The sequence below is a fragment of the Squalius cephalus genome, assembly GCF_949319135.1.
Source record: "Squalius cephalus genome assembly, chromosome: 3".
NCBI lineage: Eukaryota > Metazoa > Chordata > Actinopteri > Cypriniformes > Leuciscidae > Squalius > Squalius cephalus.
In genome coordinates this window covers 9087739-9105717 of record NC_137124.1, presented here as the reverse complement: position 1 = coordinate 9105717, position 17979 = coordinate 9087739, and the positions used below count along the sequence as shown (strand labels likewise).

General features: G+C 38.2%; 1 protein-coding gene across 1 annotated transcript in view; it reads right to left on the bottom strand.

The window, feature by feature from the left end:
- nlgn2a (neuroligin 2a) overlaps positions 1-17979 on the bottom strand; it is a 270452-nt gene that overhangs the window by 128572 nt on the left and 123901 nt on the right. The window contains exon 5 of the mRNA XM_079867668.1: positions 6619-6672. Coding sequence (XP_079723794.1) covers positions 6619-6672 — 54 coding nt within the window. The remainder of the gene's footprint in view (positions 1-6618; positions 6673-17979) is intronic.

The window sequence follows — 17979 nt, the reverse complement described above, 5'->3', positions numbered from 1 at the left end:
TATTAGAATGATTTCTGAAGGATCATGTGACACTGAAGACTGGAGTATCGATTCTGAACATTCAGTTTTGATCATATGAATAAATTACAGTTTACAAAACATTAAAATAGAAAACAATTATTTTAAATTGTAAATATATTTCACAATATTACAGTTTTACTGTATTTTTAATTAAATAAATGCAGCCTTGCTGAGCATGAGAGAACATTTAAAAAATATTACAGACCCCAAACCTTTGAACGGTAGTGTATTTATATATCTATTTTTATATATTTATGTTAGATAAAGTTAATGGCCAGCAAATTGTGGCGAGAAGTAAAGATACGACTGCTATCAAATGCGCAACCCCTTTATGACCAACCCAGAAACCAAAATAAATCTCTGTGGTGTTGTGTTGACAAAAACAATCTAGTTTTGCTATGCTAAACTACACAAAGTTGTGCTGCCGCAGTCTGGTTGAAGCGTGTTAATTCCCTCAACCAATCAGACTCTGATTGCTGCAGGCGCACTAGTTTTGTTAGTGCTAATCAGTTTGTAAATCAGGGTAACCATCCATGAAAGACTTGTTCAGGAACCAGTGAAGAACAACTTCTAAACGATACAGCTTTATTGAAATTTAGCAGTAAACTGTGAGCTTATGCCGAATTCTTATTTATCAGTGCCTGTAACAGTTAGTGGTCAGCAATTATGGCCTTTATATGGTCTACAAACCAGAAAACTGGAAAATGCTGGTATATTCAGTATCATCAAATTGTACACTACTGTTTAAAAATTTAGTGTAATTTATTCCAGTGATCAAAGCTGAATTTTCAGCATCATTACTCTAGTCTTCGGTGTCACACGATCCTTCAGAAATCAGTCTAAAATGCTGATTTGCTGCTCAAGAAACATTTCTTTTTATTATCAATGTTAAAAACAGTTGTGTATCCGGGTAATTTTCACCTACTGTTTTTTTGAATACTATGACTGCATCCGAAATCTTCCCTATACAGTTGTAATTGAAATTATTCAACCCCCACTGAAAATCAGGTTTATTGGCAAAATGTATAGACTTTCAGCTGTTTGCAATGAATAAATCAAACAAAAGTAATTGAAATAGCTCAACACAACAAATGTTGCAAGTGTTTTTCCCAAATTCAACTGAAAATGCAACTTTTAATGACTTCTGCCGTCTCAAAATTATTCAACTCCTTCATGGGAATCATCTTTAGTACTTAGGATACAACACCCTTTTGCTGTTATGACCTGCTGCAATCGAGATGTAGAACCAGACAGCAGCTTCTGTCAGCGTTTCTGAGGAATCTGAGTCCAGTCCTCATGAGCAATGGCCTACAGTTCAGTAATATTCTTGGGTTTGCGTCCTGCAACCACCTTCTTCAAATCCCACCAGAGATTTTCTATGGGGTTCAAGTCAGGTGACTGTGATGCCACTGTAGGATCTTCCAGGAATTCTTCTGCAACCAAGCCTTGGTGGAATCTGAGGTATGCTTGGGATCATTGTCCTGTTGGAAGGTCCAATGACGCTCAAGCTTCAGCTTCCTCACTGTCGGCATGACGTTTTCTCCTAGGATTTCCTGATACTTCAATGAATCCATCTTGCCTTCCACACGCTGCTGGTTTCCAGTGCCAGAGGATGCAAAGAGCATCACGAGCACCACCACGCTTAACTGTAGGCAGAGGGTTCTTCCTCTAGACCTCCTGATCCATAGGGCAAGACATTTCTGTTTTGTTTCATCAAAAAATGTTTTGTTTCATCACTCCACAGAACATCCCAGAACTTCTGTGGCTTATTTATATAATTTTGAGCAAATTGGAGCCAACTTTTCTTGTGCTTTTGGTTCAGTAGTGGTGTAGTCTTGGAGTTCTGGCCCTCCTGAGCAAGCTGAAACCCCAGTGCCTGTTGCCATCAAGTCTTGCTGCAGGTCTTTTGCAGTCACTCGAGGGTTTTTCTGAACCTGCCTTCTCAGAAATCTGGTTGCAGCCGTTGAAAGCTTCCTTTTTCTGCCCCGTCCAGGTAGAGTAACCACTGTTCCTTTAACTTTGAACTTGCGAACTATGCTTCCAACGGTTTCTCTAGGAATATTTAGTGCCTTCGCTACCTTTTTGTATCCTGTTCCTTGTTTGTGAAGGGTGATGATATCTTCTCTTAACCTTTTGGTTCATTCTTTTGACCATATTTCTAACATGCAGTCAAACATGACACTCAACAAACCTTGCCTGTTAAGATATTTCATGTGTTCTAGCTCAAGCACACCTGGTGCAACTAATGAAGCCCTTGATTATTTGCATCAGTTGTGCTTGAGACAACACCAGTTTTGCAGATTTTTGCTGTTGGAGGGATTATATTCAGGGGGTTGAATTCATTTTGAGACTGCAGAAGTCATTAAAAGTTGCATTTTCAGTTGAATTTGGGGAAACCACTGGAAACATTTGTTGTGTTGAGATATTTCAATTACTTTTGTTTGATTTGTTCCTTGCAAAGAGCGGAAAGTCTGTAAATGTAGCCAATAAACCTGATTTGAAATGGGGGTTGAACAATTTTGATTACAACTGTATATGGTAGGCAAAAAACAGTATGTGACAAATGAAGTATGTCCAAATTCACAGTACTCGTAGACAAAAGCACCCGGATGACCTACTACTTCTGGTGAGATTCTGAAGTGTGCATATGATGGACACTTCACTGTCCCATGAGGCCACAGGAGAGGATTTGTGAATGACAGGGAAGCGACGCAATTGATGCTGGCAGGTCACATGATAATGACAACATGGCGGATGTAGTACGTCCAGATTACATTCATACTACACACATTCTTAATATATGGAATGCACTTTTTTAGCAGTCGTAAAGTAATTACTTATTTAAAATAAGTACCTACTCAAGAGAATATGCGATTTCGGTCTATAGATATAGAAAGACGGTTCACTTCTATTACTTATGAATGGGAGAAACTGCAACAATATGGTGTAATACATCCCGCCTTCTAAGAGCCAATCGCTGATTGGTAAAGTTATAGCGTCACTGCGGACATTGTGACAGGCGATGCAATAAGGAGGGTCGTTTCACTGGTTAAAGTAGAAATTTCTCTGGATTTAAACCTTGTTGGAAACATTTGGAATAATGTACACAAGTTGACACAATATTTAACACTGTGCTAGTGGTTTTTGGATATTTTAATGCAAATATCTTTCATATTGTGCCTTTAAGTCATGCGGGAACAACAAAATATCTAAAAACAAATTATCAAATTGATTAATCAACCTGGTCAATACATTGATTTATCATTAATAAAACAATGGATCTCCAAAACGAAATTGTACCAACATTTGTTTTGCTCTGTTACACATGTCTCATATATACTAAAAGGAAAGACCCTGCGTGCGGTGAGCCGTGAACAGCATAACCCCTAAACAGATTGCTTGTATCGGAGCAGTTAAGGGCTGTTGTGGACGGGGATGAGGAGTCCACGGATTCAGGGTCCTATAGCCTTCGGTTTGTTCAATCCACCTGATCTGGACTGAGGTGTTGATAGACTGGTGCTGAGTATGAGGTCGTGCTCGACACTGTCTGGCTGAACAATTTATAAAGTGACACAGACGGAGACTGAAAGGCGGGAGAAAGCGAGCATGAAGCTGTAAATTTCAAGTGTGTGTGTGTGTTCGCGTTGATAATGATGTGACACGCAGCCTGAATAATGAGCTGGGCTCAGGTGGACACACACCTCTGTCTCGACACCCACCCTTTGGATGAAGCGTACACTAATCACTCACTCACGCACACGCACAAACCTGCGCTCAGACGTCACTCTTTCTCTCAATCCTGTTTTCAGCAGCTTAACACTACCATGCTCACAAATAGCATTTCCTATAAACACCTGACAAACACTTGCAGACATTTATCTTTCTACATGAGGACAGAACTCTATTGTTAGTACAAAACATAATTATGCTGATTATAGACCAAACCCCAATCTCAAACCTAAGAAAAACACTTTAAGGATACATAAAATAAAGTAGAGTTTGTTGTCCAGTTGAGGACATCCTCAATATATATATATATATATATATATAATCAGTGGGGATTTCTTTAAGACTGCAAGGGAAGCTTGGCTGCCCCTATAATGTCAAAAAAATTAATGGTCAAATATGTACTATTGTGTTAACATTTTATTAACTAAAAATGTGTTAGAACACGCTCACGCTCTGCTGGCCATTGAGAGGACACTGGTCAAGTCACTGGAAAAGACGCCTAGTTGTACGACAGGGTCACATAGCATTTTCTTGAAAAGGAACATAGAGCAGAATTTACGTATAAATAAATGGACAATTTTTATGATGTAGGCCAAAAATGAGCTTCCCCTCTTTGAAAGACCAGCAGCCACCACTGATATATATATATATATATATGCAAAATATTCCTCATTTGATTAATTAATCAATTAATTATAAGAGGTGGATCGTAATGAACTACATTTATTCTGTTACACTTGAGTACATTTTGGGAAAATGTGTACTTTTAAGAGTTGATGTGAGTACTTCCACTTTAACTCGAGCACATTTCTAATGAAAAAGCTGCACTTTTACTTTGTTACGCTGGTCGACGTTCCTTTCGTTACTTTATTTTAATGCAATACATGCTAAGAAATGCGTAGTTTATTCCGAGCACAAGGTCAACTTTTTCTGGGGCATGAGCAATGTCCAATTCACAAATGAACTCTTTTGTGACACTCTTTTGAGTTAATTCTGTTCAAAGACTTCATCAAATAAGTTGGCAAAACTGTGTAAATTGGTTTGCGAATTAGTCAGGAAATATAAGAACATCAAGAGCATTGGATGAAGTTGCCAGTCAACTGATAGCAAATCTGCAGATGAATCCTATTGTTTGCAAGCGATGAATATCTTTATTAGTTGAACATCTGCGTATGCGGTCTGTGAACGATTCAGGTATAGATACATTCGATTTCATTTTTTATACAGTTAATACATTTTACAACCAAACAGATTATTACGCTAAGGACACGATACCACTACTACAAAGTATGACATATTAGGTCACATATATGGATTTTTTAAACTCAGTGTGTGTGTGTGTATGCAATTATATAAATACATATACATTTATATAAGTACATATACAACTATATATATATATATATATATACACACACACACACACCGATATGAAGAGCCAAACAAGCCAAAATTCATTCTTCTACTCTCACACACATACATTCTCCTTTCACATACATACATTTATACTCTCACACACATACATTTCTACTGCCACACTCATTCATTCTCATGTACTTATATTAACGTATGTATGTGAAAGGAGAATGTATGTGTGTGAGAGTAGAAGAATGGATTTTGGCTTGTACGGCACCTCATACACTGAAGTAACTAGTGACTATCTACTTTTACTTAATTCTATAAGTAATTATACTGAACATTATATAAAACAAATACAAATTAATTTAGAAAATGTATATGTACTTATATAATTACACACACACACTCTCTCACACACACACACTCCATAGATGTGTGTAATATGACAAATGATTCCTCCTTATTTGGTAAAACACATCCTAAATAAATAAAAAGTATACTTATATAAAATGTATATCAATTATTATTAGTACTTATATAATACTTTATTTATTGACAGACAGATGGACATCCACACTCTATCTTTGTGGCTGACCTTCATCCCAGATATTTTACTCTCCACACTTATCATCATCATCATCATGTATTAATAAAGTCGCAATAGTTAAAGAGTCCATAATTCAATTCCAGTGATGCCACAAGCTTTCAATGACCCAACCAGCCGTTTACCAATGCAATAAAACCAACGAGTGTCAAATTGCATGAAAAACAAGGATATTTTTCAGAGCCTTTTCAATCCCATCTTTTCACATTCCCAAAGAACTATAGGTAAAAACAGCAAGACTGAGAGGGAAGAAGAAAAAGAAGAAGAAGAAAAAAAAAAAACATCTTTGGTAAACACAAGAAGGAACATCAGGGCAAAAACACACATTGCTCTCAAGAAAGGAGTTCAAAAAAATGAACATTAATAGCAATCTCCCAGATAAAAGATGACAACATGTGCTGATCCATGTGTGTGTATCTGTGTTTTTCCAGCCTTCCTCCGCATCCTGATTTATTGGCTGGTCTTTACTACCGCATCCAGAGAACTATTCACACTGACAAAACACAGTGAAAACACCTCTGTCTTCGTGAGAGTTGGAGATAAGTTTATAGCCTAATAATCGCTCAGAGTCTTGAAAAACATCATAAAGCAACTGCTGTAAAATTGTGCTTCAGACAGCAGTACGGGGTATTACACTTCAAAACCTTTGTTTCTTCTCATTTAATGAAGATACAGTGCTTTTTCTGCCATCATCTTCAACTTTCGGAAGTCTCGCGTCTCTTTCCAAAGTCAAACGAGAAAGTTTCACCTCGTTCCACACAGACATACACACACATATATGCACATGTGGTTCCTTCATATACTCTTCATCACTACCAAAGAAAGGCTGTTTGCTTTTTACTTTGCCAAAAAAGACTTAAAAAACAAAAAGACAAGAAAAAAGGAAAAACATGCAACAAAAATACCTTCATCTCGTGGCCGGTTCAGTGTTGATTCATCGTGTTTTTTTGTGAGTGGACCTAGGGTTAAGACAAAAAGGAGGGAAAAAGAGAAAAGAGAAAATTCAAAAAAAGATTACTGTGGCAAGAGAAAAATCAAAAAAAGAAAACAAGAAAGAGCAAAAAACAAGAAATCAGCAAGAGGTTATTGTTCTCATTCTTTTCAAAAGGTGACAAAAAGAAAAACAAAGGCAAACAACAAAAAGCATCATAAACACAGAATATCAAGAAAGACACAAATCGGCTACAAGATCAAAGTAGTTTAATGTTAGATCTGGGAATATTCTCTCTCGCCATTGTTCTGCTGTTCTTTAACACCAGCTTCACTCGATGCCGTTCCGACGGCTTGTTTGGCTTCCGGGGATGAAGTCAAAATCAATGTGGAGGAATCAGGAATTAACCTCTGAGGTATGAAAAACAAGAATTCCCATTCCCACCCGAGTCCTCCTCCCTCCTTTCGCTCCGGTCAAGCTATCATCCGCCTCGCTTTGAAAGTGTGAGAGGTGGTAGAGAAGAGGACCTGAGGGAAGGTGGGCATAACACACCAGGCACGTGTTCTCTCACACACACACACACACACACGGCTCAGACAGCCTCTAGGGAAACAGGAACAGAGGGTGCTGTGCTCGCACATACACACAGTGTTGACACTGTTGTCTTCGTGTGTAAACTGGGAGTTTAGCCTTTCTATACATACACAGCCCAAAAATAAAACTGTAACACCATCTCAAATTAATAAGCTCTTTTTTAATGCTCTGAAACACTTGCGAACAAAAATATACTCATTTCATCAGACTGAGACCAAAATGAAAATCTAGGATCTAATTTAAAGGGGTCATGACATGAACAATCTAATTTACCTTGATCCTTTGACTTGTAAAAATGCTGCAAGTTTCATAGTTTAAAATGTCCTCCTCATTATAAACAAAGCATTTATTTAATCAAGCTCCAAAAACGGTTCGTTTTGATATTGCAGGATTTGTGAAGTCACACGGACAAATTCATTTGCATATGACTGCCTCCAGAGCAAGACATTGATGAGGAGTTCTACATCATCTCCTCATAGGCTCCGCCCACTGGCGTTAAGTCGCTTAACGGCTGACATTTCCCTACACTGGATGTGAGCGTCATGTCAAAAACATAGAATCCATTATAATCTGACGCTGTCTACACTGATACAGTTTACAGATGTGTGTTATGTTTCTGACACTTGATTCTGTCGACAACAGGACAAATGAAAGAAAGTTTGCTTTGTCTCGTCCAGTTTAAACAGCTCATCTGTGTCTCTTTACAAACTTCAGAAGGAACAAGTGAATGGTTTATTTTAATGTCGTCCCAGATCACTTCGGAGGATTATATGTTTGTTCGGAGCATTTTGTTTAGTAAACGAGGCACAGTGTAATGGAGAGTTCACAAAGAAACTTTTGTTGAAAGATGAGGCAGCGACTGTGTTGAATCTGACAGAAGCTGCAGCACAAACTGTAAGTAAATGATTTCATAATGCTTTTTTTATGTAAAGTAGAGTTTTATATCGATCATGTTTTCAAAACACTTAATGGGCGTTGATACTGTCTCCTATGCAGTGACGTTAGCCAATCATAACAGTGGCCGTTTACCTAACAAGCCGCCCCTTAAAAACTGATCATTTCAGACAGAGGCTCAGAATGAAGATTGAAAATAATCATTTTCCCACACATTTGTTTTTTGTACAAAAAAACTTGATTAACATTATAAGTTAACCTCAACATTTTTAATAACCCTATTAAACATGGAAATAAAATGTTAGGATTTTAAAAGATTTAATCAAATAATGTTTTTCTAATTAATTTAATTGGTTTATGCTCACAAAAAAATTAATAAAAAAAATTAATAAAAAAAAAAAAAAATCAGGTTTCTGAATTCCACAGGGAAATAAACAGGTGCAGATAGGAGTGGAAGAGTAGAAAGGAGTGTAACCTCATGAAACAAATCATTTTTGTCAGAGAATGCATTATAAAGATATTTTTAGACCCTTTTTAGACTTCTTTCTGTGTGGGCTGACCTGGAAAATGCCTGTCAAAGAGAGAAAGACAGTGAAAGAGAGAGATACATACAGAAAAATAATGAAGAGGTCTCTCTACTGGACATGGCTGTCCTTCCTTGACATTTAAGAAGAAAAAGAGTGCATGTATGTGTGAGAGAAAGACAGATCAGATCTGTCTTGCTCTAGAAGACATGGAGAGTAAAAACAGGGGACAATGTGTGTATTCGCTGACCGAGGGAAATATCTTGTCAATCAAACACACAAGAGAGAAAGTCTGGCCAGAAAGGAGTTTAGAGATGAGTCCACTATGGCTCCCCTGTCCAGCGATGACAGGATGGGGCGCTTGGTGTCAAAAGGTAATCTGACTGAGAGGAAAACCAAACGACAGGATGTTGAATGAGATTCAACTGTGTGTGAACATTAAAAAGGAGGGAGTGTTTTATACAATTTTAATTATATATTCATGTACGTAATCATATTTGAATAGAGGTCATTTTTCCGAGGCCGTACATCACTTTTGGCCACTACTATGTGTGAATATTTGTGTTGGTGTGTATGTAAATATAGTTTTTTATATTGATGTTACTTTACTGCTCAGTTCATTTAATTTTCAGCATCATTACTCCAGTCTTCAGTGTCACATGAACACTCAAAATTCATTCTAATATGATGATTTGGAAACCATGGTAATTTTTTTCAGGATTCTTTGATGAATAGCAAGTTCAAAAGAACAACACTTATTTTAAATAGAAATCTTTTGTAACATTATTAATATCTTTACTGTTACTTTTAAATTTGATGAATGCTTGCTGAATAAAAGAATTAATTTCTGAAAAGTAAAATCTTACTGACCCCCAACAACAGTAGTGTGTGTGTGTGTGTGTGTGTATATAATCAGTCTATATATATAATTTTTGTCTCAGGTTGGCCCTTCAACCTTCCAAAATCAATTTCATCCATTTCAAGAGGCTCATTTCTACTTTCCACTCACTGATTTCTACCTGGATGGAGATATTACTCCCAAATTCATCCTCGACCGTCCCTTTCCTCTCTCATATTCATTTCCTCTCTCCTCGGCTGCATCCAATTTTTATTTTTTTTGATCATCTGTTCTCATCATTTCTCCCCGCATAACCTCTTTTTCCAAGCCTGTCTTCTCTCTTCTCTCTTTAGTGAAGTGCTTATGTAATCTATTATTTCAGCCCCAGTTCCTGGTTGTGACCTTGCTCTGCCCTCTGGCCTTTAACAGGGCAGAAAAACACCAGCAGGGTGAGAATCTGCACACGTGACGCTCTTCTGCACATCTGCACAATACAGCCAGTGATGCATGAATCTGAGTGTGTGTGCATGTGGTTATTGAGATGTTTGTGATATGAAGGTTTGTGTATATCACTTAGCATGTGTGTGTTTTTATGTAAAACTGGGCTTTAATCGATACTTGTGCATCTGAGTGTGTGTACGTGTGTATACATAACTGAAAGTAAATGCTTTCACACACACACACAGTGAGGCTCATCAGCAGATGCCAGTGGAATTACACACTCCCTCAGTGTTAGATGTCAGGGCTCGTAATCAGGCCGACCACAGGTGTCTGTGGACTGGAGCGCTCTAGCAGAAATGTACCCTCTCCTCTGATATCCCAAACGGGGGGATATGAGTTCAATCTGCTACCTGTGGCTCACCCCCTTTACAGAAATACGATTCAGAAAATCAGCTTGAAAGAGGAATGAGATAGCCAGATGGCTTCCACCTGATGTTTTCATGCCTCTCAGCTTCTCCTGAGTGGAAATGGGTAGAAATTAGAGCGCCGATAGAAAGAGAGCACCCAAGTGACTTTGATAGACTGGATATAATTGAGCTCTATTTAACAGCATTAAAGATGCCTGGCCGACCTGGTGTGTGAAGTGTGTTTCTATTATACGACGTGGGGAGATGTAAATTGGAATTAGCATTAGAGGCATTTCTATTAAACTGAGTATTGCTGCAGTCCAGCATGGATCTGTAATGATTTCGGGGGTTTATGCGCTTTGATAAAGTGCTGAGGAAGATTCTTGGTACTGAAAGAGGAAAGATGCAGAGACAGATTAAAAGAGAGACAGAAAGTAATGGTCTGACGGTAATAACGTAGTATTTTAAATATTTAATATATAAATATATATATTTAAATATGCGGTCGGGCGCAAACCTCGTATCTCAAAAAACACTACATTTCAGGAACATTCTTTAAACAATTAAACACTGCATTGTCAAAGTTGACAATGAGGCTTTATGTAAGGTCAGGCACTTGCATCTGACATTATTTATACTATTAACATTTTACCAAAATCAAGCTCAATGGAGTCTCAATTGAACACAAAACATACAGTACATGTTTTGTCCATCATTAGAACGGCTGCATCTGAGGCAGTAAGTGCATCAACATTATGTTTTCATCAACTTACAGGTTATAAAGTTAGTTTTTTCTGTCATTCATCATGATGTTATAAAAGACGAAGGCTATTGTAGACAATATTGGCTATGACTCGACGACAAATACCAGACTAAGACACTCTCCGCTCCTCAAATACATAAAACATTAGCCTTTGTTGTTTCTTGAGCGTAAAGAAAGCGATGTACTTATTCAAAGAACCATTGCATTGCAAACAAGCAGAGACGCTCTAAACTGCATGCAGCACTTCATTCACTATCGAGGGGGGCGGAGCTATGAGGTTTGACTGACAGTTTGAGGATCCAACGGAGTTACAAAGTTTAGTCACATGCTCTTTTTAATACTTTTCATTGGTTAAAGATTAGCACAACCCACAGACAGATGTAAAAGGTGACCAAAAGTAATTATTTGAATTGACTGAATGTTTGCAAATAAAGCTATCCCTCAACAGCTACTGCATTTCACCATTGGTTAACATTATGTAATAACATGCACAGCCTAAGCCAGGGTTCCTCAATCCTGGTCATGGAGAGCCAGTTTTCTAACTAAGACTTTAGTTTCAACTCTAATTAAAAGCACCTGGATATCAACTAATCACGGTCTTTGGTTTGACTTAATTACAGCTAGGTGTGTTGGAGCACGATTGGAATTAAATTATGCATTTGAAAGCTGAAAAATTCTGCGGCATTAGGAGGTAGGAAGGCGACAAGCCACGTCCGAGTCTTATGATCGTGTCACATCCCATCTACTGAGATCCCTTCAGCTGATCGATTTTTGAAGGCAGCATTGATTTATCCTTCGCTGCCTATAATATCCCACTATCCTCTGTGCTCAATGCTCAGCTTGAGCTAAAATATAAAAGCAAGAATTAGTATTGTAGTAATTAGATATCACCAAAGCTCTCTCTGTTTTGTAGTAGATTTTTAGAGCGTTATGCTGCCTGTCTGAAATTAGTTTCAGAAGTTAGTTTTGTGTGCAAAATCATTACCAGGGCAGCGAGACAACACAACGCATCCTCTGCGGGAAAGTGTCTGGATAAACACATGGTCCTGTATGATTATCATATTCATATGTTATGATTTTTCTCCATAGCAGTGGTTCTCAAACAATGGGGCTGCAGGATGGATTCAATTATTATTAATATAATCAAACTGTGAATCACCACTGTAACACCATTATATTATAATCGTGGTAGTGTCCAAAAAGCCACAGAACTGCCACGTCCAAAAAAAAACACGGTAATATTATACATTTTAGAGTGAAAGAGAGCACAAGTGAGAAATAGAGAAAAAGAGGAGTGGAAGAGGATGAAATGAAAGTGGAAGGAGTGTTTGGTGTAGATAGAGAGAAAGAGAGGGAGGTACACACAGAGATAAGGTGACTGGGATGGAGTGAATGTGTGAAAAGAGGAGTATTTGAACAGAGCAGAGCTGGATGGGATGACATTTAGGTGCGGTGCAGATGCAGACAGCATGAAGGTTAAAACTGTTTCCCCGGTAACCCCCGCCGCTCCGAATTAAAGCTGGGTCTCCAGAGAAACATGATGCCTGGCGAAAAATATCTGCCTGCTCAGTTATAAAGACTGCAGAGAACTGTCATAAGACTGACATCAGGCTCTTTAAATCCTGCATACAGCTGACATGAGCTTAGAGCCCATTATAATGCCTGTTCTAACATCATATTCTACGAACTAATGCACTTAAATGGTCCACTATTACAGAGATAATCCAAACTAAACTTTTCTTAACCAGTATTTTTTTTTACAGTCCCCCTGTAGTCAATCAGTGTATCCCTTAAAACTCATCTTTGATCACCAAAATGACATATTTCAAAAAAAAAAAAATCTACAAAAAAGAAGTCATGCCTTAAAATAGCTTGAATGTAAGTCTACATTCTTGCCTCATTTAGTATACGCGGTTCTATGAATATGCAAATGAGCCCCGCCTCCACTCACTCACACCAGCTCAGAGATCCACTCGTTGACGATCACACGCTGATCTGATTGGTTACAAGGTAGTTTGTGACGTCAGGAACACCAGCGATTTCAAACCGTGTTTTTGAGACTGTCTTTGGTTTACTGCAGTTTTAAGGAGAAAATACTCAGCAATGCTGTCGACTTATGAATTTGCACAAGATTTGTTTTAAAGCATAATAAAAACACCACATAGACTTAGAAACAACATTGATTTTCACCACAGGGGGTCTTTAAGCCAAAATATCCACTGTAAAAAATTAAATAAATAAAGACCGCTGTGATTGAAATAAAATGCCAGAAATTCACAGTAAAAAATACTGTTTTCAGTTTTACAGGATGCCTGTATATTTTACAATTTATAACTGTACATTTCATTAAGTGCATATCGCCTTAACCTAAAATGTACAGATAATACCCACCACCATAGAAAGCCACATGCCAAATTAGTGACCTGTTCATAAAACATGACCAATACTCATATATAGTATACAGGGTCATAAACACAAACAGAAAACACCATCAGGGTAACACACAACACCACAATAATATAATAAACATTAACTAAATAACATAATGTTAAATCATTTAACTGTTTTTTACCGTAAATGATATTCATGGTTTCACTGGCAAAAACCATACATTTGACAGTATTGTACTCTAAAATGAAATGAAATATAATGTGATGTTAAACCACATACAATTTTTCACTGTATATGGTAAAGTAACTTACAGTTGACCAATTAACAGAATTTAGGTAACCAAACAGTTGACGGTATCCACTGACTAACAGAGTATGGAAAAAAAAAAATACTATGTAAGTCCATGGGGCACATCAACTGTTTGGTTACTGACATTCTTCAAAACATCATCTTCTGTGTTCAGCAGACGAAAGACATTCACACAGGTTTGGAACAACTTGAGGGTGAGTAAATGATGACAGAATTTTCATTTTTGGGTGAACTCTCCCTTTAAGACAGGGGTGTCCAAACCTGCTTCCTGCAGTATTCAGCTCCAGACTGCTCCATCACACCTGCCTGGAAGTGTCTAGTGATCCAGAAAGCCTTGATTAGCTGGTTCAGGTGTGTTTAATTATGAAGGCCCTCCAGGAGCAGGACTGGACATCCCTGAGTTAAGTCAAATCTGAAGGAAACAGCTGTTAGGACAAGCTCAAAGCCACTTTTACCTCAATGTGGCAACACATGGAATACTCCTCACATTACACATTATCAAAATATGAGGTACATATGGGTCTTCGTGTTTTTGCATCAGTGAGATGCAAACACTTTCAAAGACTTGTCTCGCATAACCAGACCTTCAGACTGACGGCAGAAGGTCTGGACTCCATCGCAGCTTTCATTGGCCAAGGCCAGTGAGGCCGTCTGACTGACATGTAACGCAACCAATCACAGTTTGTTTTGTCCATGCTTATGGGTGTGAAAATGTAACGTTGATATCCCTACAATAACAGATGCATTTTAACTTTACATGCTTCACATACTTCTGAAAATTCCAGCGTTTAGTCGATCCTGATAAGCGCTCATTGTCACTTGTAAAGACGACGGTGTGTTCTTCTTCCATGAGGGGGTTTTGCTTCACGGCATCTTTGTTTCCAGGCGGACCGTTAAGAACGCGACACACGCATCTCCCGGAAATCCTGTAGAATTGAACCAATCAGATGACGAATTGGAAACTCCTGAAGTGTTTCCAATTTTCGGTGCCATTTGCATCAGACGTTCATCCAACGGTCCGTGTGCGTGACGTCTGAGGCTGAGACTATTCAAAGACTCACCTGTGCAGGGAAAATTACTAAAAATACAGTAGATAAATAAGTATTGGGACAAATATGTATTTTTCAATGTAAATAATGCAAAATACAAATAGCTTCAAGTAAATATTAATAAAATATAATAATTAATAAAGACATAAAAATGTATGGCTGTAAAAATGTCATTTAATATGAATATTTTAGGTAACATATTTATGAGAGAAAAAAGTGCCATCACGATTCATTTTTAATTAACAATTTTGAAAAAGATTCTTTGCATTTCAATGAAATAGTACTGTGGTGTGACAAATTAATATGCTGGAGCACAAATTTTCCATGTAAAGTCTCAATTAATATGAGATTCTTATTTCAGCACGCATAATAATTCTAAAAGAATAAGAAAAAGGCTGTCGGTTGTAATCATATAGTGTATTGGAGTGCAAACACAATCATAACTCTAAATAATGGTTTGTGACAGCAAAGGCAAACACTCCATTGTGACTTATGAGGCCTATTAATGACTTTTATGTGTGTCTGCAAGAGATTGTGTGTATGAGTGCACACATGACAGATGCATGCTAATCTTGCTGATTTAATGTAATCTAGCTCATTTTATGTGACTATTGTTTTCCTCCTTTTCTCGCTGATGTTGCCGTAATCCTGTTAAAACACGCAAAAGCTGCCGCTAATCACCTGGATCAACATAGAACGTCACTGTCACTGAGAGTGTTCCACCACGCCATCATCCTCTTCTCTTCTCTTCTCTTCTCTTCTCTTCTCTTCTCTTCTCTTCTCTTCTCTTCTCTTCTCTTCTCTTCTCTTCTCTTCTCTTCTCTCATCTTACTCTCCTCCTGGTGTGTCCCCAATAACAATTTCAAAACCTCCATTCAAAAGAAATCTACAGATTCTCCCACAAAATAAGCATAGAAAATGTCAAAAAACAAACAAACAAAAAACAGTCAGGTGATTCTCGTCTGGGCCTACCAATGGGAAATGTACGAAATCTTTTTTTCACACTCTTAAAGGTGCAGTAAGCGATTTCTAAAAAATGCTGTCGAAAAGTGGATTGGACCGAGCACACTTCTAGCCAATCAGAAGTAGGGTGCGTGTCCACTCATAATGGGGAGGAGAGAGAGTGAGCAAGAGGGAGATTTGAAGAAAGACTGTAGAAAGAGAGATGCCTGAGAGACATTACAAAAGAGAAAGCTCAGAGGAATATCACTGGGAAAAGAAGGGCTATGATCAGGCAAGAACTTTAAGACCTGCGTTAATAGAAGATCTGAAAATGGACGCTGAGGTCGCATTGTTTCTGCTCCATACGTGAGTAACATTGTTTTTTCTGTGTTTCACAGAACCAAGATATGGTGTTGTTGTAATATTAGCTATAGTAACAGGACACTCTGAGTTTCATTGTTTGTCTGGAGCTGCTGGCGACTAACAGCGAACTCTAGCTTGTATTTACTGTACTTTGTTCTTCCTTGACGTTTGTTTGTCATATTCACTTTATTTTTGGTAAAGCATTGTCTTGCTTCGCTTCAGCTATGATATAGAGACATCGACTTCTGCATTGTGTGTTGGTGCGTTTTGGGGGCGGAGCAATGAAGGGGGGGGGGGGTGTGTTTGTTTGGGCTGATTTGAAATATCAACTGTGTTTGTCAGAAATCGCTTACTGCGCCTTTAAAATAAGATATAAGGTCAGACTAGTTCACTCTTCACATACTCTTAAAACTTCCAATCGTCTTTGTTTCCCCCTTATTCCATCTTTCTCCCCATTGCTCTTTCCTTCTCTGCCTCTCCCACAGCTTCTACTTCCACATTCATCTTTCTCCGAAGCACCAGGAGAGGTACAAGCCCTGTGTGTGTGTGTGTGTGTCTGTTTTTGAATCTAATTTGCATTCACAGCCACTTGCTGCCTAAGCTGCAGCAGGCACTGAAGAGACAGCCCTTTGAGCTACACGGATTGCGAGAGCAAGGGAGAAAGAGAAGAAACAAGTGAGAAAGAAAGCAGCAGGAGGAGAGAGAGAAAGAGCCTGAGAGGAAAGAGAGAACGAATGAGAGGGCAATGGCTCTGTGTGTGTGCATACATGCGCGTGTGTGTTTCCATGTTCCTCTATGAGCGAGAGTAAAGACACAGGGTGGCATTTTTGAAGCCTGTTACCAACCAAGACAAAATAAAGAACCCTTAAAGTAGTCCTTTAAAGGTGCAGTAAGGTTTACGATCAGGCAAGAATCTGGAGAGACCTTAAAGGAGAACTCCGGTCAATTTTAACATTGAGCTCATTTTTTTGTACATTTGGAGTGCTGTCAATACAGAGAACAACGACAAAAATCGGTGTTGCCTACACCGAGTTATTCTATTTTTAAAATTTGCACCCTGTTGACTTCAATGGGGCAAGTACTAAACCTGCTTTTAGCCTCTTAACATCCTTGATGTGTCATTACAAGTGCACAGAAAATGTGAGTGATTCCTTCTGAGTGAACACGAGTGAGTCTGACTGCAGTAGATGTGAAAGAAATGTATAAAAATGATGTTATTTAAGCCAGCGCAAATACCTTTGTTTACATCCTGTTTTTCGGTTGAAGTCCAAAGTAGTCGATTGCCGAGTTCACGCGCGTGATCATAGGTATTAAACCTATGCGTGTGAACTCTGCAATCGACTACTTTGGACTTCAACCGAAAAACAGGATGTAAACACAGGTATTTGCGCTGGCTTAAATAACATAATTTTTATACATTTCTTTCACATCTACTGTCAACAGGGTGCAAATTTAAAAAATAGAATAACTCGGTGTAGGCAACACCGATTTTTGTCGTTGTTCTCTGTATTGACAGCACTCCAAATGTACAAAAAAATGAGCTCAATGTTAAAATTGACCGGAGTTCTCCTTTAAAGTCCCCCTGTGGTGAAAATCCAGCTTATAATGTTGTTTATATGTCTATGTGTTTTTTTTAAATATGATTTAAGACAAACCATGTGCAAATTCATAAGTCGACAGCATTGCTGAGTATTTTCTCCTTAAAACTACAGTGAACCAAAGACAGTCTCAAAAACACGCTTTGAAATCGCTGGTGTTTCTGACGTCACAAACTACCTTGTAACCAATCAACGTGTGATCGTCAACCAGTGGATCTCTGA